The sequence below is a fragment of the Copidosoma floridanum genome, unplaced genomic scaffold (assembly GCF_036245765.1).
Source record: "Copidosoma floridanum isolate Cflo_tuat_1 unplaced genomic scaffold, Cflo_Japanese_pri ptg000001l, whole genome shotgun sequence".
NCBI lineage: Eukaryota > Metazoa > Arthropoda > Insecta > Hymenoptera > Encyrtidae > Copidosoma > Copidosoma floridanum.
The window spans coordinates 898,683-920,289 of NW_028321878.1; the positions used below are offsets into that span (position 1 = coordinate 898,683).

Sequence of the window (21,607 nt, forward strand, 5' to 3'; positions counted from 1 at the left end):
AACGCTGCCGCCGCTTCGGAGTTGCAGACACTGACGGGTAGCACCAGCAGCAGCAACCGTACGGCGGTACCAACGAGTACTATAACTATGATATATACATCAAGAGAGCAGCCTCCACTACCGCCACCACCGCGACGAGCGACCACCCACCTATATGTATATATATATATAGCTGTTCACCACCACCACCACTTTGACCGCACCACCACTAGCAGCACTTTAAAGCTCGATCAATAAGCGCGCAAGCTGCAAAAGGGGAGGCTTCGTTGGAACAGGTTACACACACGCATGTGTATATTTATACACCTATATAGTATCGACCTACATATATATATAGGTTGATGGGAATATAATAATACACTGCTTCCCTAGCGGGCGGGGCCTCGACTGACTCGCGTAGTCATCGACGGACTATCTCCTCTGCTGCTGATGCTGATTCTCTCTCTCTCTCTCTCTCTTTCTCGTTCTGTTTCTCTACATCTCCCACGAACCGCTGCCGACGTCACCGCCCGCACTATCGCGCAAAGCTCTCCCGCCAGAGTACAGGTCAGCCCCAACATAGTCATACCCATCACATGTTTTATATATATATATATATATATATATATATATATATATATATATATACGTATATGTTTGTTGCGCACAGTTTGATCGTCGTCGTGTGTGTGTGTGTGAACTCCCCTCTTCTGGCCTATTGCGTGGGTTATCGTCCTCTTTCTTTCGCACTCCTCCTCCTTATCGTTATTTAGCTTCTTTGACCACTCGGCAAGCATATTATATTCATTTGCGATGCCAGTGAGCTGCAAAACCTCTCTCTTTGCCACTCAACTTACTTACAGGTCATTTGTTTATTACCTACTTATGCGGACGATTACCCGTCAATTGGGCAGCCGATTGGGTAAACCATGCACTGCGCGCATTACTTACTTATGCGTGTATTAAAGAAAAAGCTCGCCTCGTGCGCGACACGGTATGGTATGTATATATACATCCCGAAGCTTGCACTGGTTGGTGTCTGACAGGGCTCGTACCTTTACTACTTAAATACTCGTTTCATAAGGTACGACCCTCTTTTCATTATAACACCACCACTCGATACAACGCTTCCTTTGTATAATTATTCCTCCTCCATCCCCCCCCCCACTATCGACTAACATTGCATCGTTGCGCTTTTTACTTTTGTTTTTTATTTTATCAACATTATCGGTTTTTACACTCTCTTGTTCCTTTCATCCCCGCCTTCCTGTGGAGCGTCTTTACTTTTGTAGAGCAACAACAACAACTCGTCGATACATTTTTTTTTTTAAATAAATATAAACTTTTCAAAGAAGTGTTGTAATTATCAGCATTGCGAAGGGATATAAATATTTATCAATATTTTTTCGTTTAGTTCAATGGTGTTTTACATAATTTTTTTGGAGGGTGAGAATTAAAACTGCCGAAGAATTCATTACGACATTTATTCTGTAAAAAATGTATAATATAAACACTCAAGTGTGCATTACATGTCTATTTACAATTTCTAAAAAAAAAACAAAAGTTTTTAAATATAACGCTAATTGACAGTTGTACCCATCTTAGGGTACAAGTTATTTTTAAGTTTCTAGTATCGAAAGGGAATGGATCTTTGAAAAAAAGATCGTTTTTTTTTTTGTTTATTATTATTAATAAACGCCTTTATCGCAGAAAAAACCAAGGTTCTTTTTTTTACAAAAGCCTATATGTGTAAGGAATGAACAAAAAATGCACGACGTTGATAAAAATAATAGTAATAACATAGTGTCTGTACGCTAACATGTACACCTTTACGAATGAAAATCACTTATGAAAAATAAAAGTTACTTTTTTTATAAAAATTCTTGTATAATTTAACTGAAGATAATAATAATAATAATAATAATAAAGCATCTTACTCTATATATAGATCTAAGAAATATTGTAAAAAATGTGTCGTTTGAATGTTTGCAAACTCTACATCTGAACTGCAGCTTCCGATCAAAAATTTTATTTACAAAAAAGAGCACCGAGAGCTGTGACCTTTTTAGCAAACTATGGAAAAGAAAAAAAAAAAAAAAAATGAAATCCGCACCATTTGCATTTTTACTCGACGGTGACGGATTTCGCTAGATTCCGCGGACAATCGACGTTGCAACCACGAAGCACGGCTATGTGGAAGGAGAGCAGTTGCATGGGGATGACGGTTAAAATGCCTTGGAGGCAGTCCACGGTTTTCGGGACTTCCAGGACTTTGGCGGAGAAAGACTTGGTCTCGTCGTCCCCCTCCTCGCAAATGACGATTGGCCGGCCATCGCGAGCCGTGACTTGTTGAAGAGCGTTCATGCATTTCTGGAATCGTAGTAAGATCAAAGTTAATCATCGGCAAAACAAACAAAGTTGCCTTGATATAAATTTGCTGGGCCACGTGGGTGTATATACGTACAACGTAAACGGGGTCCCTCATGACGATCATAATGACGGGCATCGAGTCGTCGACGAGGGCCAATGGTCCGTGCTTCAGTTCACCTGCCATGATCCCTTCGCTGTGCATGTAAGTCAACTCCTTGACTTTCTGCAAGTCCATGGGTTAAAAATGGATCGAGTAAAAAATGGCATACATTCATTTATTATTCTATTTATACTTACGAGAGCTCCCTCCATGCAAGTGGCGAAATTGTATCCTCTGCCCATTATCAGGAGAGATTTGTGTTGGAACAGCGACTTGGCTAATTCTTTGACTTTGTCATCGAGCTTCAAGACTTGGCGAATTTGATTGTCAAGGTTCTCAAGGCCTTTGATTATCTGTTTTTAAACCAGACAAGTGTTACATTTTTTTTCATATTTCGTATGGTTTTTAAGTCTCTATAATTTTTAACTTTATACTATATGTATATTCTGCAATGATTGTTAAAAGAGGTGGGGTGTGAGTAAAAAGATTATCCGTTTTTTTTTTTTAGAGCACAAGGACCAACTTTTGGTAGAAAGAAGCGTGTGGGCACAAAAAGTTGGATCCCTCCGAGATTAGCAAAATAAGTTGACTTTGCAATTAGGTGTATGTTACTCAGCACATTCGAAAGATAAATTTATTTTTCGCGTGACAGCAATTTGTGTAAAATCGAAAGATTAATTTAATTCAATCGGATGGTCTCCGATTGGCAAAAAAAGTCGTAACCGTTTGAACGGTCGAAAGTTACGAACCTCCAAACGCCTGTTTCTCAGGGATATTCTGTCCTCGCTCATGACCAGCGCAAACATGACTAGGGATATGAACTGCGACGTGTAGGCCTTGGTACTGGCGACACCGATTTCCGGACCGGCGTTTATGTGCACCCCGCAATGCGACTCGCGACAAATGCTACTGCCCACGGTGTTTGTTATCCCCACGATTAAGGCCCCTCGGCCCTTACAGTATCTAAGTGCCATCTGGGTATCCGCCGTCTCTCCTGAAAACGATTAACATTCGGGTATTCGCATAATATACGCACATGTACGGTGGATGGTGCATATATATATATATTGTATATGTACCTGATTGAGAAATGAAGAAGCAAACGTCGTCGCGGAACACCGGGGTGTTTCTGTCGAGGAAGTCCGAGGCCAGCTCGACCATGACCGGTAACTCGGTGAGCTCTTCCAGCAGCTGTCTCGTCGCTATGGCCGAGTGGTAACTCGTCCCGCAGCCAATGAGCATCAGCCGCCTGCATCTCTTGATCTCCGGAATGTAATCCTATACGGGGGGGGGGGTGGCAAATTATAATTGCTTGTATTGTAATAATCAACGTGTGGGTAAAATCAAAAGGAAACAAACGAGTATATACCTTGATGCCACCGAGGATGACGGATTTGTCGGTAAAGTTGAGCCGGCCCCTCATGGTGTTGACCACCGACTCGGGCTGCTCGAATATCTCCTTCTGCATGAAGTACTCGTAGTTGCCCTTCATTATCTGCTGGATTTCCATCTTGAGGGTGTGGATCTCGCGAGCGTGGGCGTCATCGTTGCAACGCCTCAGCCTGTGGATGCTCAGGGCGCCGTCCTTGACCGCAGCCACGTCGTCGTCCTGTGCGCAATTAAGGTTGCAGCCACGATTCTTTGGTATATACATTGGGAAGGTTTGGGGTGAAAATAGTATAATCACCTCGAGGAAGATGACCCGGTTGGTGTGCTCGATCACGGCACTGGCGTCGGACGCGAAGAAGTACTCGACCTCCTTGTCCTCGAGCGGCTGGAACTCGGAGGTGCTCTCGCTGCGGGGTATTATCGGGTACTCCCCGTTGCGCCGGTGCGGGCGATGATCTGCGCGAGTTCCGTAACGATTAAACTCATTGTCAACGTGCAACATCATCATTTGCCCGCCCTGGCGCTATATCGCGGGTATTTTTTTATTTTTTTTTTTTTCGTGGCTCGCGTGTCAACAGCAACAGCGGGGAATCACAATAATATTGTAACATCGATGCTATCTATATAGCTTTCGCACATTAATAAATGTTTATATATACGCGTGACAAATTGCTGGGTCTTTGAGTATAATTATGTTGTAGGGAGGACAAACCTGTTTCTTTTTCTTTCTTTTCTACCTTAGCATCCGTGAGGACATTTCAAAATTCAATTAATTCAATTTGTGCAGTACAGACTTACAGAGTGACAAGGAATCACTACAATATTCATCGTCGTTGCGGCTGTGCCTCTACGTTGGCCACTCGTTTCGACATTATATTTCTTACCATTTACCTTACAAGTTATACCTTACTTGTTGCGATGGTATTACATGTAAAATTGAGATGAACACCAAGTAGTGTGTATGTATATATATATATTCGAATAATACAAGCTGTTGCTGCTGCCACGGGCACTACATTATCATATACCTAATGTTATAATACATTAATATATTCAACCATCACCAAGTGAGTATACTTGTACAGTACTTGCTGCAGGGACATAATTATTATTATCCACGAGTGTTACATTATGCGAGGAGAGAGCGTCATTATGAGAAGCGTCTGTCGAAATTCAGGGAGATAGAGGAAAAACCAAAAGTGGAAAAAAGCACACCGAGACAGCTAATTTCGAATTACGTGAGCTCATGGCCTCTGCATCACTTATACTTTTATTCACAGATGTTAACGCGTACGTTTCAACCCAAACTGAAGCTCAATGAAACGAATACTTATATCCTAGAATTGTGGCGCTTAGTACATCACGTACAGGTATACAATATATGTACTGTACACCGAGTTGGTTATAGCACCTATTACCATTAGTCCGCAGTTCTATTCATATTGGATTATTATTTGACCACTACTGTTTCAAAACGATTCGAATTATTAGTACATGTTTGTTCTTTTAGCGCGTATACCTACTTGTCGTCATTATTCATGTATGGTTAATAAATGCCATCACACACCCTCACAGCTAAAAATCTGATATATAAGTTTATGTTGTGCGATCGGTACAAGTTGTTTGATTATAGATTTCATGCAAATGTAACAGTTAAAAATAGTAGCAAAAAAAAATAAAATAAAAAAACCATCAAGCCGAAAGAAATTATTTAATTTAACATGCAGCGCATACTCGTAAGCGAAAAAAACTTGTAATGTAAGGTAATACCTTGAGATGCTGGTTCGGTTTCTGCAATCATCGGGATAGAGGATCAAGTAAACAAAAAACAGCGAAAAACACACATCATATTAAACAAACTATGCTTATAAAGTAGCCTAATGTAGGTATCAATGTGGCAACGTGATAATCATATTGTAAATGAATGAAAAGTAAAAGCGAAGTCATGAATCAGTGCATCGAGCGAGTTTTCGTTTCAATACTTTTACAGCCACCTGAACTATTATAATCATAGGGTGGTAAGAAATATTCATCCCAATGCACTGGTTTGCTAATGCGGTAATTTACATTTACATCGATAATTATGATGAAGATAATAATGCATAAAGAAATAAGCTCCGTTGATCCGCCAGTGAGTTGTTGTTTGTCCTTGTGTTCAATAGCTGTATCTCATGCACTTGGTTGCAAAGAAAGAAAAAAAATCGAAATGAAAACTAATGTACAAAATAAATAGAAAATTTTGCAAAATGTGACAAGCAGCGCATTTCTAGTATTACACTTTCGTGTTTTTTCGTGTGATTAATTTGTTGAGAAAGCGTAGTTAAATGATGGCCTGGTTTAATGACGAAGCGTTAATAGTGTCAATAACTTATGTACCTTTAACTTTGAGTTGAAGATCATCTGATCGAGTGAAAAACCGGAGAACGAAGTTTCATGCAAAAGAAACATTCATGTAGTTGGTACACACATAATTTATCTGTAATTACATTTACTTCGATCACAGCTTTCGTGTGGTAATCTTTTTCAGGATTAATTATCAAAATTCATTTGAAATTCAAAATTTTTCTCAATTTTCAAAAAATTGCATCACATATTAAATATGATAATTACAACAGTCCGGATTAACCTGTTTGATTACAATTTTTGGGAATTTGCATTTTTTTTTTTTTTTTTTTTTTTTGTTCGAACTCAACACAAGGCCAAAAAGTAAAATAAAAAAATTAATGCACTAGGTCTTTTTTTAGAATTCTAAGGCCAAACACGAATCCAAAGTTCGAATCACTCCATCACTTCAAAATTTTTCCATGTTTTTTTACATAGAAACTCATAATATTTAAGAAGAAGTTTTTTGACTCAATTCATGCTTAGATGTGCAAAAAACATTAAGTTTACGTTTCATTTTCGTGGTATTGTGGAAAGAAATTTTTCATTTTATCTAATACAAGATAATGATTAATGAAAATTTATTTTATATCATCTTAAACAATATTTGTCTAACGAATAATTGAATCTAGCTTTCATAAACTAATCTACGTTAAGAAAAAAAAATCTAAATAACCAAGTGATGTTTGTCAATTAATTACAGTGCGGATGTGCAAACTATGTTTATTTATGTGGCGTGTGTACTAATTTTGAATACATATATATGATGCACATAAACGTGTACGTTCGATCAGGTGAATTTAAGTGCATAATCTTTAGTCCAAAAATATTAGTTTGATAGTAATGCATGCAACAGTGAGTAAACATCTACAAATAAAAAAAAAAATTGTTATTCGCAGTAAATAAAATTACAAACATTATGTTACACTATACCTCATGCGCGTATCATCGTTTAGTATAGAATGTCGACACCTTTCCCTTTCAAATAAACTCAATACATGCAAATTGAAATTAAATACGCACAAAAATAAATAAAATACTCCAAGCAATACAAAACTTAATTCTATAATGCGACCAATTATAAATTAATGCGGCAAAGACTTTGAGTAACCTTATACGATTTTATGTTTCCATTATGAAATAATAGGAAGACGTAAGATAAAAATGAACAACGAATCATCCACGAAATCGGGTTATAATGATCATACGTCGATTATAGTGCACACATTGTTGGACGGTAGTAAAAACAATTAAAATTCTCAATAAAATAAGTAACTTATTAAAATTGAAACACTATGAGTAATATTGTTTTTTGTTTTTATTAGTATTACCGATCGGATACATTATTATCAAAACCTGATAAAACATAGAAATTTTTTAAAATTCAATTCGAAGCTTCAAGTGATTTTTAATGCGCATTCGATAATCCAGCCCGTATTTTTCATTATCACGCGCGCCGCAATGGCCCACTATCACTCGACCAAACACATGTATTTTACCATCCCAAAAGCAAATAGCCGCAACAACAAATGTTTCATCGACGAAAAATGTCCCCGCCAAAAAAGAAAGGAACTCGCAAGGACTCTCCGATCTTCGTGGATTTTCTCCTCTCGGCGCCACTAACTGCGCCGCGCTTCCTTACTTTGTTTTGCGTACGTAATATATACACACACTTGCACGCCCACAACCATCAATCTATAGCCTCCGTCCCCTATTTATATGTACCTATAAGTATACCTTTGGTATTGGGTGTATACACGCCGAAGCCGTAACCCGAAGGAGTAGAGCTTACCTTTGCCGTAGAGTATGGGCACATGGTCGGTAGCCAAGCGGGTCTTGGTTTTGATGCCGACGAGCAGGGGCGAGCCTCGCCTCGTGGCCACGCACTCGGCCGGGAAGTGCTTGCTCTTGAAGCACAGGGCAAACGCGCCTTCCTGAAAAAAATCGCCACCCACGTCCCGTCAACCATCAAATTGCACGGGAGCATCAGATCTCGACCCCCCCAACATCACCCAATATATTGTATACTCACGAGCTGCTGGACGACTTGCTCGACGAGCTCCCTGAACGAGTAGTTTGGGTGCTGCACCCACAGGTGGTGGATCAATTTGGCTATGATTTCGGTGTCGGTCTCGCTCTCGAAGGCGTAGCCGCGGTGCTCCAGGAGGATCTTTATGTCCTTGTAATTGGTGAGGATACCTACGGTGAGGATAATATATAGCCACGGTGTGATACTGCCCGAGCTTATATATATGTATAATTGTACGCATACATTGCGATGTACTCACCATTGTGGACGACCACGAAGGAGTGCTCGACGTCGGAGCGCTGGGGATGGGAGTTGACTTTTGAGGGTACACCGTGGGTCGCCCATCGGGTGTGCGCTATGCCCACGTGGCTGCTTATGCTCGTCTCGAGCTCAAGGTTTGTCTCTAAAAAGGTTTTCCTTTTTTACATTACATTTTCTTTTTTTTTTCCTACGAGTAATTTCGTTGTGAAATTTCAAAAAATTACTCGTAGGTGTATCAAAAGGTGGCCAAGGAGAAAAGGGGGAAAAAAAAAAAAAAAAAAGAGTAATGGATATTTGAGTGGAAGGCAGATAATCCGGTTGCCGGTGACTTACGCAGAAAGATTTCCTCCTCGAGAGCCTTAACTTTTCCCTCCTTCTTGATGACGGCAATGTCCTTGCCGTTGGGCGAGTCAAGGGCAACTCCTGCATTAAAAAACAAACCGAAAGGTGAACGATCAATTTATTCGAGGTGCGTTGCACTTTCTCTTTGTCGCGCTCGACCGGCTCTGTGGACTATTTTTAAAAACACGTTTCGCAAAAAGGGAGAGAAAAAAAAAAAAAAAACCTCAAATGTATTCAAAGATGAAGAAATCAAGTGAAACTTTTTTGGGAAGCCATCGAAGTCTTTATTTACATATGGATGTTCTCCAAAAAAAAAAAAAAAAAAAAAAAAAGCATCCAACGCAAAATATCATTAGAGTCGGAAACAGTATTGTAGTGACTCCTCGGACTTGCGTTATTCTTTTTTTTTTCTCCACGTATAAATACAAGTTATTGAAAAAAAAATTTTTTTTTTTTTTTACCAACTGCAAGAATTTTAACATCAATTCTAAATTTTTTATGAAAAAAAGAGAGGACCACGTCTCGTCGATGACTTTGTCGGCTTGCATAAAGTGATGCGCAGTACTGTGATGTTGGGTGACGCGCTTTACTATCTGTCCAGGAAGCTACATCAATTAAGCGTACAAACGTGCGATTTGGATGATAAATTGTTTTGGCCATTAAGAAGACCAACTTAGCCAAATTTTTCAAGCGGAGCATATACAAGGGCCCCGGCGTTATGTTAAAAACTACGTGATCGCTGAGGTGACATATGGACTTTAGTTGGGGGCATTTGGTTATTTTTACGAAACGACAAATCCCAACGAGGTGTGAATTTGATTTAAAAACTCCACGTGTAGATAATTAAAAGTGTATCTCTTATGCATGTACAGCTTACCCGCGGAGTCGTATCCTCTGTATTCCAAGCGCTTGAGCCCGCCAACCAGGAGCTCCAGGATCTCCTTGCGGCTCTTGGGTGTTAGATAGTTCAGATATGCGAATATTCCTGAAACAGGACACATGCATCCACCAAACATTAGTTTCCACGATAACGCCCATTCATTCAACTTTCAGCTTGGACAACACACTTCACAAGGGCAGTGACCTCGAAAAGGTATACAAAAATATCCACATGTATTTCAAGTACGTGTTTATGTGTATAATTAATATGGGAATTGTAATTGAAAAAGCCGGGCTTGGGATAATTACGACTCGAATCTTTAACAGCAGAGACTATGGGTGCGACAACAAGGACCATCTACCCCTACGGATGCAATTATAAATTGTTTGGTCTTTTAAAAAGACCGCGTGCGTACCACCCATGATGCGTATAGCTCGATGAACTTTTTGGTGCGGGACAGCGACTAAATTTTAAAACGCAGTAAACTAGCCTCTCGCACATGTGACGATTTATACCACAGGCACGTTTCTAGATAAGAACTTAATAGAAATAAATGTTCGTTATGTGTCAATCAGACTTTTTTTTTGTTTTTTTTTTTGTTTCCTGTCACAGTAAGCACGTGCTTCGGGGGATTACATCAAAGCGCCTGGAGAGTTATTTTCCATTACGAAGCAAATCATCGTTATCGACCGGTAATACGAAAAATTGGCTCAGAGGCACTTTAAACGCGTCGGGTAGGCTAAACAAAAATTCGAGGCAATAACGAGAGTGTGAGTCATTTTGCTGGAGTGCAGTCTTGATCCATCGGTACCTAATATCACGATATGATGTATATCTTTCAGTGAAATCGAATAATTCATTTCTTTTTTTTTTTTTTTTTTTTTCTTTATCAACTACACGTAACGTCTACGTATTGGAAATGAAATCTATATCAAAGATTTATCGTGAAAACTTCGGAGAAAGGAGCAATTACGAAATCGTAAAAAACAAAATTCAAAATAAAAACATCTACTGCGTTACTGAGCAAAACATCAATTAGTAAAAAAAAAAAAAAAAAGGCGCAGAAAGTTATCCGCGTAATAAGCTCACGAAAACGAAAGAAGAAGGGGAATTGTCTGCAGGGCAAGTATAGGTACGACGCGAGCAGGTTGAGCGAGCCATAAACCGAACAACTCTGTATTTTTATTCGAGGTACGAAAGTGAAAGGAGAAACTTTTTTTTTTTTTCATCGCCCAAAAACGCATGCACGTGTAACTACATATATATATATAAATATATGCGGTTGTCTAGGTAATGCCTTTAGATAATAGACACAAATTAACGTGGAAGTCAATCGTAATTCGATGGAAATAAAATGACAAAAAAAAACGAATGGCCCGTGGAAGCAAATGAACTCGAAAGACAAAGCAATTAGACAACAATACGAATGATACTGACGATCACACGTCGATTAACGTATGCTGACACTTTGATTATTCATACTCTGCAGCCAGCCGTATTTTAAAATTTTTTGATAGGCTAAGTAGTATACGCGTATATAATATATCGACGAAATAGCAAATATTGTGAATGTGGGCCTTTGAGAAATGAAAGGCTGGGGAGGGCGGAGCGAGGTAAGGGAAAAAGAGACGAAGGAAGAATAATGAATTGGAAGAAGTTACTTTCACTTGGGCCGATCGTTTCAATGACGATCCGAAAGTACGAGTACTTAAGTATATGTATTTTGAAAAAAGAGTTTGCTACATCGACGGCGATGTGGAAGCAAAATGATAATATCGAAGCCATTGGAACTTGGGAGAGCAAAGTTTCATTACCTTTTGGCTGTGTTGAACAAGTCATTGGTGAATTGGAAAAAAAAAAAAAAAAATTGAAAAAAATACTTTGAGTTGTAGGACATTTTAAAAATAAAGCTGTCGAAACGATGCACGTATATCCATGGTATCGTACAGTTAAGTCATGAGAACTTTAATTGAATTATAGGTATATTTATTTGAAATAAAAGAGTAATCGATGATACCGAAACTTGCAAAAGATGATAAAAAAGCGTCACTATAAATTCCGATGACTTTTAAAATCCTGAATTTTCGCAAGATTGTATACTCGTGTCGTATGTGTTATTCAAAGAATTTACCTGAAAATAGTTTAAAAATACCACACCAGTATAGCAAATACATGCTAAAACTCGTCGTTCAAGATATTATATTCTGTATGGTATGTATATAATAATAATAATAATAATAATAATAATAATAATAATAATAATAATAATATAGACACGAACGACAAACCGTTCGCGAGTCACGAGTTGTAAGGACTCTGAGCGCAAGGGGTCATTGATCGATCTCAACCTGCACGCGACGCGGCGCCGCGGAAAAATTCAACGATTCGCAGGCGTTGTATTATAGGTGCACGTGACGTCAAAAGGCCGTTAAGATGTACTTAATGCGTGATGAGCACGAAATGCGGAATGAAACAAGTAAATTTAGTTTTTCAATGATTATAGGTGCAATGAGCACGCGAGGCACGTGTAAAAAGTACAGTGCATGGACACGCTCCAAAATGTACATTTATATCATTTGTGCGGAAAACAATTCATAGCCAATTTTACAGTTATACTCGTACCGAATCGATGATTCGATCCATCAAAGAAATCGGGTGTACATAAGCGTTTAATTACATTAAAAAAAAAAAAAAAAAAAACGATATACCTAAAATGTGGGTCCTATTAGGAGACATTGTTTTTCCTTTTTTGTAAGTATAGGTACTTGGGAGTCATTTTATCGAGAATCGAATAAAGTTGTATCGATAAGATTTAATGTTTATTTCTCATTTCCCTCTGGCGTACGGAGCAGCGTCTACTGGCTATGTATATAATATACATTATACATAAAATATTTATTACGTCGATGCAGTAAATCCGTCGCGATAGCAAAACTGCACGAGCCAACGATTTTATTTGGCGCGGCCAACTTCTCTCGGGCGCATAAATTTGTCGCGGCAAAATAAAAACGAGAAAAGGACAAGAAATGAGTATTCGAGCGCGTATGGTAAGGTAATACCTATAGGCGTATATAATATCATAAGGCGCAATACCTACGCAGCAGGTATAAAGAGACGACTGGGTTGGGCTGTTCGCGCACTTTCACCGTCGCCGGGTCCTAATATTATACATGTATAGGTACTAACGTATAAGCATATTTTGTCCACCCACTCGCCGGGGCGAGAGAGTGTGCCTTTCCAATGAAAGCCCACTGTTACCTGCCCGGGCACTACGCATTTACATCCTATATTATCGTTACAATACCCAATACGCTCTAATTATACATGTATCACCCACTATATGCGCATACATTCGATATACCAATCAAAACAGGCTCTCGCTATATATAGCTTTTTTTTTTTTTTTTTATATTATAGTGCTCTACGTCCGGCTCCTTCAATAAGGGCACTACTATGGGCACTTAGCACTTTGGAGAAGGAAGGGAAGAGGGATGGGAGGCCTGCCATTACTGGGAGGGGGGTAGGGGGAAATTAGGCAATTATGCTGCGAGGAGGTCGCCTAAACCCTCCTCAAGGAGCATTGCGTGGTGAAAAAGCACATATGAAAAATCACAGAGGTACTTGCCCGATAAGTCGCACTGGCTATATATAGCTACCTTTCTTCCTCCTCGCCCTTCTTTTGTACTACCTTTGTCTCGGTTTGTCTCTACGATTTGCATAATACGTAATTCTATATAATATACACGTCCACCCACCAACTTTCCTTTCTTTTTTTAGTATCAAAACAATCGATCGGTGCACCGCCTCCGCCACCACTTCTGCATGACAACGACACTCGGCCGGTAGATATATAGTTTCTTGCAACGAGCAAACTTATTTTTGTATATTTTTTTTTTTTTTTAACTTTTAAATTTTAACGTAAAAGCGCGAGCCCTTTTCGGTCGAATGCAGCAATTTTGATCTCGAAAATGTAGGCACAGCAAAATTCGGCAGACGTCAAGTGGAAAAAGACAAAATAAATCGGGGCCGCACGTATGGGTACCGTTAACTGATAAGAAAATTGAGCATTATCCGCAGCGCGCCACATAGTCATGTATATCATGGCTGCCCGTACAGTCTCACAGCTTCTGACGCAACTATTCCCGAAAACGAGTAGTCCGAGTTGTCGGTGTAGTGGAAACAATTTGATATTTTCCAACGGAGTCGGATACGGCAGCCGAGGTAGGGGAAGAAAGGGGTTCGAACGGTTCCGGGTAGAGTGATGCCTATAAACACTCGTTATCTCCTCGAGAGATTAAGTTCGAAAAAATCGTAGAAAACAGTCACAATACAATTTATTACGTACGACTGAAAGTGTCGATAGCTTCTTATCAGTGCTCTTTTTGTTTTTTTTCTTGTCTCCTTGTACGTACCTTTTTTTTTTTTTTTTTTTTTTTCTTCTTCAACTTTTCTGCAGAATACGGTAAAAGTCAGTGTCAGGGCCATCTACTCAGGTGTAAAGATAAGAACGTACCTTTATACGCCTAGACAGACGTGGGCATTTCGCTTTTTATTTTTAATACTTTGGGACATTTTTTGTCTAAAAATACAATGCACTTGTAGTTTGCACGAAATTTTGTTTTTCTTTCAACATCACTCACAACACAGTCTTTTTATTAAAAAAAGGTTGTTGCAACAATGGTGTACTTGAATATTTTTAGAAAATCGAACTAATACTTTTTTTTTTGTAAAAAACGTTACAAGTAGTGATGAAAAAAAAAAAAAAAAATCCCAAAGAAAAAAGAGCATTACACTTCCGGAAAAAATTTTTATATCGTATCTATTTGAAAATCTATAAAATAATAGGACCCAAGTCTGCACGCAAGTAGAGCAACGTTGGAGTAACCGTATGCTCGCGCGTCAATCATGAACTCAATGTACCTACTGCTAAAATATTCTCATAATTTATCTGTCATTGGAGCCACGGCCACAATTTTAACGACGATAGAAATAAGTAAAAAAAGAGCAACATATAAAGTAAAGGCTATACTGCTGATTCGTGATCAAGTGAAAACGGGCTTGATGTGAATTATGAATTAACAGCGAACAATGTGATGAAAAAAAAAAAAGAAAATAATAGTAATAATTAAATGAAATTAAATAAAAACGATGGAATTTGGGTCGGTGCATCATACATGTACACATGTGAAAAATAGGTGAGGATACTCACCGCACATATTGAATCCGTGGAGATGTGGATGAGAAAAAACAAGAGCAACGATTCCACGACAATGACAATAATGGAAAATTGCAGCGATACAGGATGCGACAACAAAACGACAGACAGCCGAGCAGAGGGTTTCTCCGGTGACAGCCGACCAACTTATGAAGCCGAGTACCCGCGCCGTCGAGCTTTTTATTGGCTACGGCTGCGGTGCGTGCTACGTTCTCTTTCCCCAGCTGGCGCCCGGCGCCCGTGACAGCACCTACTTTGCAAGGTATATACAGGAGCGAGCCGACACCGCCACTTTTCACTCTCCTGCCGAACCTGCAGGCCGTATACTCGTACGCCCGATGCAACTACATACATATACGAATCATATCCCTATATATGTGTGCGCGCTCACTACTACCACCACCACCACCACGAGTACAGGTTGACCCGACTGGCTCCCGGCCTCACTGCCCTTATGTGCGACGGGTGTCTGTGTCCAGCTACAGAGCACCACCTATCTGGCTCGGAATAATGATCCAAACACAGCTAGCCAACCAGGAGGCTGTACGCTCAAAGAGAAGACAGTCGCGAAACTCCGGGTCGCCGTTGTCTGCGTGGCAAACTGAGTTGTCGGATAGCTCGATCGCGGCTCAGCTCCGTTGACTATAGGTACCTACCTTACGCTCCGAGGGCCAGGAGAGGCGAGGCGCACGCGAGTAACTAATACGGTCTCCGACCGAGGGCGGTCGGCACGTTGCCACCAAAGTTTCTAGTTTCAATTTCATGCGTCGGATGATTACGTATAATATCCTTATTTTATACGGAACTATTTTGGATATTTTTTTTCTTTTTCTGTTCGAGTGACGAGTCACCAGTCGAATTTTTCAAGGTTTTTTATAAATATTCGGTCCTCAAAATTATTATCAAAATAGTCCACCACTTTTATTCAATGATCTCTGGTCGGGGTAACTTGGAAATACAGTTTAACAATGATAATAATAGATTATTATTATTATTATTTGTAATAATCGATGATTCTCTGGATCAAAGTTGATTTGGTTCCTGTAGTCGGTAGCTTGATGTCCTTAAGGGCTTCTTTCAACTCTGGCACAGTCAATGTGTGCAGCTGAAAAAAATGCAATGGCAAAGGTCGTAAAACTTCGTAAAAGGAAAGATGGAATCCAATGCAAGAAAGTGTCAATCTTACTTTTCCCAATTCAACCATAGTTTTAACATCTAACTTCTGCCTTTTGGTAGCTTTTGTTGATTTTTGCATTACAGCACGTTTTTGTGAGGCTTTATCACTTAAGCTTAGCAACTTCATTATACCCACTGATACAGTTTCCATCTCTTGGCTCATTGGTGGTGGAACTATAAAAGGTTTCATTAAATAGAAATAGTTCTAATGCAGTAGGTAAAAAAATATGAATACTCACGGGTTGAATCAGGTGGCAAAGCACTCAACTCGTCATCTAATGCTAATGCTTCTATGTGAGCAAAATATTTTTCTAGCTTTGGATTTTTAAAAACCATTGGATCAAACTTTACTTTTGTATGATCCATTAATTTTTTAAACATGTAAACTGCTTCCAGATTTGTAGGGCATTTTCTTTCATCGTTAAATATATAATCATTAAGACGTTCGTCGAGATATCGAATTTTATCTGTAATAAAACGGAAATATAGATTATTCGAGTAAAACCGTTATGCATTATAAATACAAAAAAATTTCAGTCGGTATAGTTTGACGTAAGTAAAATCAAACCAAGTACCTTTGAAAGGCATTTTGTATACGTAGAATCCGCCATCATATTCACTAGGTATCATCATACCAATGAAAAACGTAGTATTGGTCGCTATTTTGCACATAGGCATGACCTTTTTCTTACTACACTTGTACACAAATGATCGGAAGAAAACTTTGTTCTCTACAAAAAGTTGAAAAATTGAAAAAAAATTACTAATTTGCATCAATGAACTCACTATCTATAAATGTTGTTAAACTTAAGCTAAGTTCAGAATAAATTTGCTATAAAGTGTAATATACCGTTGTTGCAGAGTGTAGAACAAGTGACAAAATTAGGTGGTTTGCAATGATACAGTGGATCGCAGGCAATGGGCTTAAAGGCCAACAATTCTATGCTTGGTTCTGTACACAAATTTTTCATTTTTTTAATTTCCTCTTGCTTGAAATAAATATTCTGTCCACAGTAAATTTTGTAATACATAATATTTTCGTCAGTTATGATTTTCCCTCTCGTTTGTTCCTATTACAAATTGAATATTTGTTAGAATCAAATAATAAAGTATTTTGTATGGATATATTATATATACAAATCTGTTCACCATTGTATCATCTAGTGTAATGTCTTCTGACTTAACTTCCTCCAAAATTCGATGAGTTTCTAAAATTTCATTAGTATCTTTTTGAACTTTAACTTTAGATGGATACTTTGATTTTCTGGAAAAAAATATCAAAGTGTATACATGCATTTAAACAAAAACAAATGTCAGAAAGACTTACGAAATTAAATTAATCAAAGTTACTGGTACAGATATGTTGGGAGTTATTTTCCACATCAATTTACATATACTTCTAGCAGGGCTGGAGATAGTTCTTTCTAAATCTTTCAAGCTGATGGTCTTGTAGTTGTCATGATCAAAAGTTCCAGATACTAATTGCAAGTCTTTGTAAAAAACACCGTCATTCCATGAATCTCCCAATCCGACTACAAGCAATTTCGTTCGAGTATCTTTAAATGTCGCAACTAAATGCTCAATGCGTCGAAGTTCTTGGTCGGATTTCACTAGAGGATGAGCATGACAAGTACAAAGCACAACGGTACTGGATGCTTTGACATTTGACTTAAAAGCATGCAAAGCCTGAAAAACGTACGACAATGCATTGAAAAGAGGATACTGATCACTAGCAGCTAAGTTGTTGTATTTGATTATTTCTTCATCGTTAACTAAAACATTAAATTTACATTAATTGAATAACCTTACCAAGAATTTTAAAAATTGATATGACCAAATGCCTTACATATGTCACGGATTTTTTTAAGACTGTCAATTGTAACTGTTTCAAAATCTTGCAGTACCCTGACATTGTCCACTTCACAGTTTGTATCCTTAGTTCCAAAAAGGACTAGGCCCATTTTGTCTTTTTTATTGTTGCAACATTTCTGTCTAATGATATTTCCATATGTCTACAAACGTAAGAACACGAAAAATTAGTTACAACATTATAACAATGAACGTGTACCTATGCTGCTATTGTACACAACCACATTTTACAGAAATCAATTATTTTATCCAATGTAAAAACTGTTCGACAAAAAAGTAATAATTATTATGGTTATGACATAGAGGACAAAAATCAACGAGTATTTTACCTGTAAACAAAGTAGCAGATGATTGTTTTGGTACATTTGTTCTGTTGCATCAACGAGAAAAATCGTGGAAGAGGCGGTGTTCCAGTATTTCTCGATGTCTTCCCTCGTATCGTTAAATTCATCGGATTCAAACATTTCTGAACTATTATTTGTTAGCTTTACTTATATGATCTTAAAATTGTTGTTAGGTTAAGTTCAGACACACACTCTACGAACCGGCCGCAGAAACAAAACATATAAGTACTACTTAAATCGTCCCAGCCTGGGGTTTTATCCGAAATCGCCGCCAGCCGCCAGCCTGCAGTTAGAGGTGGGATCGAGTAGGTGGGTAAACTGCAGAATCGCCGCCAATTTGTCAAATATTGAAAAAATTCACGATTCATAAAGATCTGAAGTATTTTTGCGATATCTATTATTGATAACGAGTTAGGTTGTTTTGAAAAAAAAGCCCGCGGTTTCAAACGGTAAAATAGCCGCCACCTACTAAAGTTGACACAAAAAAGCGACATTGGCGGCGAAATTAGACTTACAGTACTAGTGAAAAACTGGCCACCAAGCTGGGGCATCCCCGTATAAACACCAAAACAGCCGTCACTGGGGTTGTTTCAAGCAGTTTCTGTTCTGTTTGGTTCCCTATGTATAGGTATATTTTGTTAAGAGAACTGAACCGAACCGAAAGGGGTTTGAACAAATCAATAGTAACGCTCCCAACTACGCAACGTTGTCACTTCGTACATAAACATAATAATTATGTAACTGGCTATTGGCGTCGAACCTACCGTGTGTGACGTCATCAGTAATGACGTCACTACCGACTCGTTGTAGGGAAAATACGTTAGCAGTATAGGGGCGGAGTAAGGTTTTATTTATTTTCTCGACAACAAAGGTAAGAATCAATGTGATTTTTATTGTGATTTGTAAAGTGATGAAAATCCCTTAACATAAAATTTTGAAAGTTTAATAATTATAGTGACAAGAGTTATATCTATGTAAAAGTCCCTCATAACCTCTCCCAATATTTGTTTGTATTTCCAGTAACGTGCAAAGTCCATCAATTATCAATGCATCTGCCTATGTCTGCAATTTGTCAATTTGGAAAGTGCACCATTTCCAGTCGGAATTATGTTGAAGGAGAAAAGTTGCTGAACGCTAATCATATTTTAAAGTGCGGGAAAATGTCAGAGATGGGAAATGTCATTCGCATTACAGCTTATTGCCTTCAAACGACTGATATAAATGGAAAACCACATGAAATTAGAGGAGAAATATTGTTAGATGGCAGTATAAAATCTTTTTTGTGTTCCTGCAAGGCTGGATTAAGTCAAAAATGCAAATACGTGCTGGCTGTTTTGCTATACTGCTGCAGGTAAAATTCAATGAATTTTTTTTTGTCATTTCAATGAATAATGATTTCCTAATTGAATTATTATTTTATGAATATTCGCCAATATCTCCATGATTCGTTGACGCTGGTCTGCAGATAAGGGTGCCTGTACATGGGCGTCTTAATGTCTTAAGACTGTAAGCCAAACCTATGGCGGGTGATTCAATTCAAACTGACGTTAACTGAATATTGATATAATTTGTTTTAAACAAGATAATAGGCATCCTGTTCATAACAAAACTATGTTACGTGATTGCATTATGATATTGGAAAGATATTTAGCCACCAAAACTAAAAAAAATTTTGTTAGCGCTGAGTCGTTCAAAAGAGAGGTTATGTTGACAAAATTATTGTATTAACATGAATTATAGAAACTTTTCAATTGATGCCTTAAAAAACGTTCTAACGTTATAATGTAATCAGGTTACATATAGTTTTATGATGAATAAAGTGTCTATTTCCTTGTTTAAAACAACTTATATCGGTATTCAGTTAACATCAGTTTGAATGAATCACCCGCCATAGGTGTGGCTTACAGTCTTAAGACATTAAGACGCCCATGTACAGGCACCCTTAATCTGAAGTATCGCAACCCCTGTGCAATGACGAGTAACACTCATGATCCTTCACCCTCGTTGCTTTGTACTGCTCCAGAGTTTTATTTTGGGGTTTTTGCCAGGCACACTTTACATCAGTACACGATAGTTGTTCAAGTCCATCAATATCGTTTCTAAAATTCAATTAGGAAATTATTATTCATTGAAATGACAAAAAAAAATTCATTGAATTTTACCTGCAGCAGTATAGCAAAACAGCCAGCACGTATTTGCATTTTTGACTTAATCCAGCCTTGCAGGAACACAAAAAAGATTTTATACTGCCATCTAACAATATTTCTCCTCTAATTTCATGTGGTTTTCCATTTATATCAGTCGTTTGAAGGCAATAAGCTGTAATGCGAATGACATTTCCCATCTCTGACATTTTCCCGCACTTTAAAATATGATTAGCGTTCAGCAACTTTTCTCCTTCAACATAATTCCGACTGGAAATGGTGCACTTTCCAAATTGACAAATTGCAGACATAGGCAGATGCATTGATAATTGATGGACTTTGCACGTTACTGGAAATACAAACAAATATTGGGAGAGGTTATGAGGGACTTTTACATAGATATAACTCTTGTCACTATAATTATTAAACTTTCAAAATTTTATGTTAAGGGATTTTCATCACTTTACAAATCACAATAAAAATCACATTGATTCTTACCTTTGTTGTCGAGAAAATAAATAAAACCTTACTCCGCCCCTATGCTGCTAACGTATTTTCCCTACAACGAGTCGGTAGTGACGTCATTACTGATGACGTCACACACGGTAGGTTCGACGCCAATAGCTGACGGCGATTGCGGAATACACCCCTAGTCTCAGCATTACATTATCACTTATCAACAGTCGCAGCTGTGATGATGACGAGATTCATCGATTAATGATGACATAAGTTATATTACTTAACAGGTCTCAATATATTTTGATCACGAAACGTGACAATGGCAAATGACGATTCAAATAATGACTGTCATCAAACACTTCCATACCGATTAATGACAGTCAATGGTTTAAATTTTCCGCTCTCAGAAACCGTTTGTATTGTTTATGGGTTGAGTAAGAGCATATTTTCTCTTTTAATGAGAACCAAAAGATGTTCTGGCCAAATTGTAATAAAAAACAACACCTCAAGAAATTAGATGTTAATAATTTATTTTTCAATTTTCATGCATAATTAACGTAATGGGCAGAAAAGAAAATCAAATGACGAATGAATGATTTGATTTGTATAATATTTTATTAGTATATTTACACACAAGATTTCATCGAGCTCGAGTCATCTTGGTTTTA

At 38.1% G+C, this 21,607-nt stretch overlaps 2 protein-coding genes and 1 long non-coding RNA gene across 5 annotated transcripts; all 3 read right to left on the bottom strand.

Moving 5' to 3' along the window:
* Positions 1-1,448: 1,448 nt before the first annotated feature.
* Gfat2 (glucosamine-fructose-6-phosphate aminotransferase 2) lies at positions 1,449-15,526 on the bottom strand. Of its 3 annotated transcripts, XM_023391482.2 has the most exons (15): positions 14,942-15,526; positions 9,730-9,837; positions 8,844-8,933; positions 8,509-8,652; positions 8,253-8,419; positions 8,013-8,154; positions 6,215-6,238; positions 5,609-5,629; positions 4,137-4,294; positions 3,819-4,058; positions 3,529-3,727; positions 3,199-3,443; positions 2,647-2,802; positions 2,444-2,572; positions 1,449-2,349 (listed from the first exon to the last, which is right to left on the bottom strand). In XM_023391482.2, exons 1-15 carry the CDS (start codon positions 14,946-14,948, stop codon positions 2,104-2,106), a joined length of 2,076 nt encoding a protein of 691 aa, XP_023247250.2. In that variant the 5' UTR covers positions 14,949-15,526; the 3' UTR covers positions 1,449-2,103. The 3 variants fall into 3 exon arrangements, with proteins under 3 accessions (XP_023247250.2, XP_023247251.2, XP_023247252.2); XM_023391483.2 differs by lacking the exon at positions 5,609-5,629; XM_023391484.2 differs by lacking the exons at positions 5,609-5,629; positions 6,215-6,238.
* A 340-nt stretch (positions 15,527-15,866) lies between these two features.
* On the bottom strand, positions 15,867-18,578 carry LOC106645194 (DNA repair protein Ku70). Its single transcript, XM_089590411.1, has 9 exons — positions 18,322-18,578; positions 17,970-18,135; positions 17,451-17,895; positions 17,273-17,387; positions 16,974-17,193; positions 16,699-16,854; positions 16,363-16,590; positions 16,134-16,297; positions 15,867-16,052 (listed from the first exon to the last, which is right to left on the bottom strand). The coding sequence occupies exons 1-9, from the start codon at positions 18,454-18,456 to the stop codon at positions 15,942-15,944; spliced, it is 1,740 nt and encodes a 579-aa protein (XP_089446537.1). The 5' UTR covers positions 18,457-18,578; the 3' UTR covers positions 15,867-15,941.
* A 1,713-nt stretch (positions 18,579-20,291) lies between these two features.
* On the bottom strand, positions 20,292-21,093 carry LOC149375973 (uncharacterized). The gene is made up of 3 exons (XR_016293048.1): positions 20,979-21,093; positions 20,499-20,829; positions 20,292-20,435 (listed from the first exon to the last, which is right to left on the bottom strand). It is a non-coding gene; the product is annotated as an uncharacterized LOC149375973 (long non-coding RNA).
* Positions 21,094-21,607: the final 514 nt, after the last annotated feature.

Coding starts and splice junctions, on each gene's coding strand:
- Gfat2 (XM_023391482.2), bottom strand. Junction 3,444..3,528: donor CTTCTTCATTTCTCAATCAG/GTACATATACAA, acceptor AATCGTTTTCAG/GAGAGACGGCGGATACCCAG. Junction 2,803..3,198: donor TGAGAAACAGGCGTTTGGAG/GTTCGTAACTTT, acceptor GTTTAAAAACAG/ATAATCAAAGGCCTTGAGAA.
- LOC106645194 (XM_089590411.1), bottom strand. CDS start 18,456: ATGTTTGAATCCGATGAATTTAACGATACGAGGGAAGACATCGAGAAA. Junction 16,855..16,973: donor TTCTACACTCTGCAACAACG/GTATATTACACT, acceptor AACTTTTTGTAG/AGAACAAAGTTTTCTTCCGA. Junction 16,053..16,133: donor CTATGGTTGAATTGGGAAAA/GTAAGATTGACA, acceptor CATTTTTTTCAG/CTGCACACATTGACTGTGCC.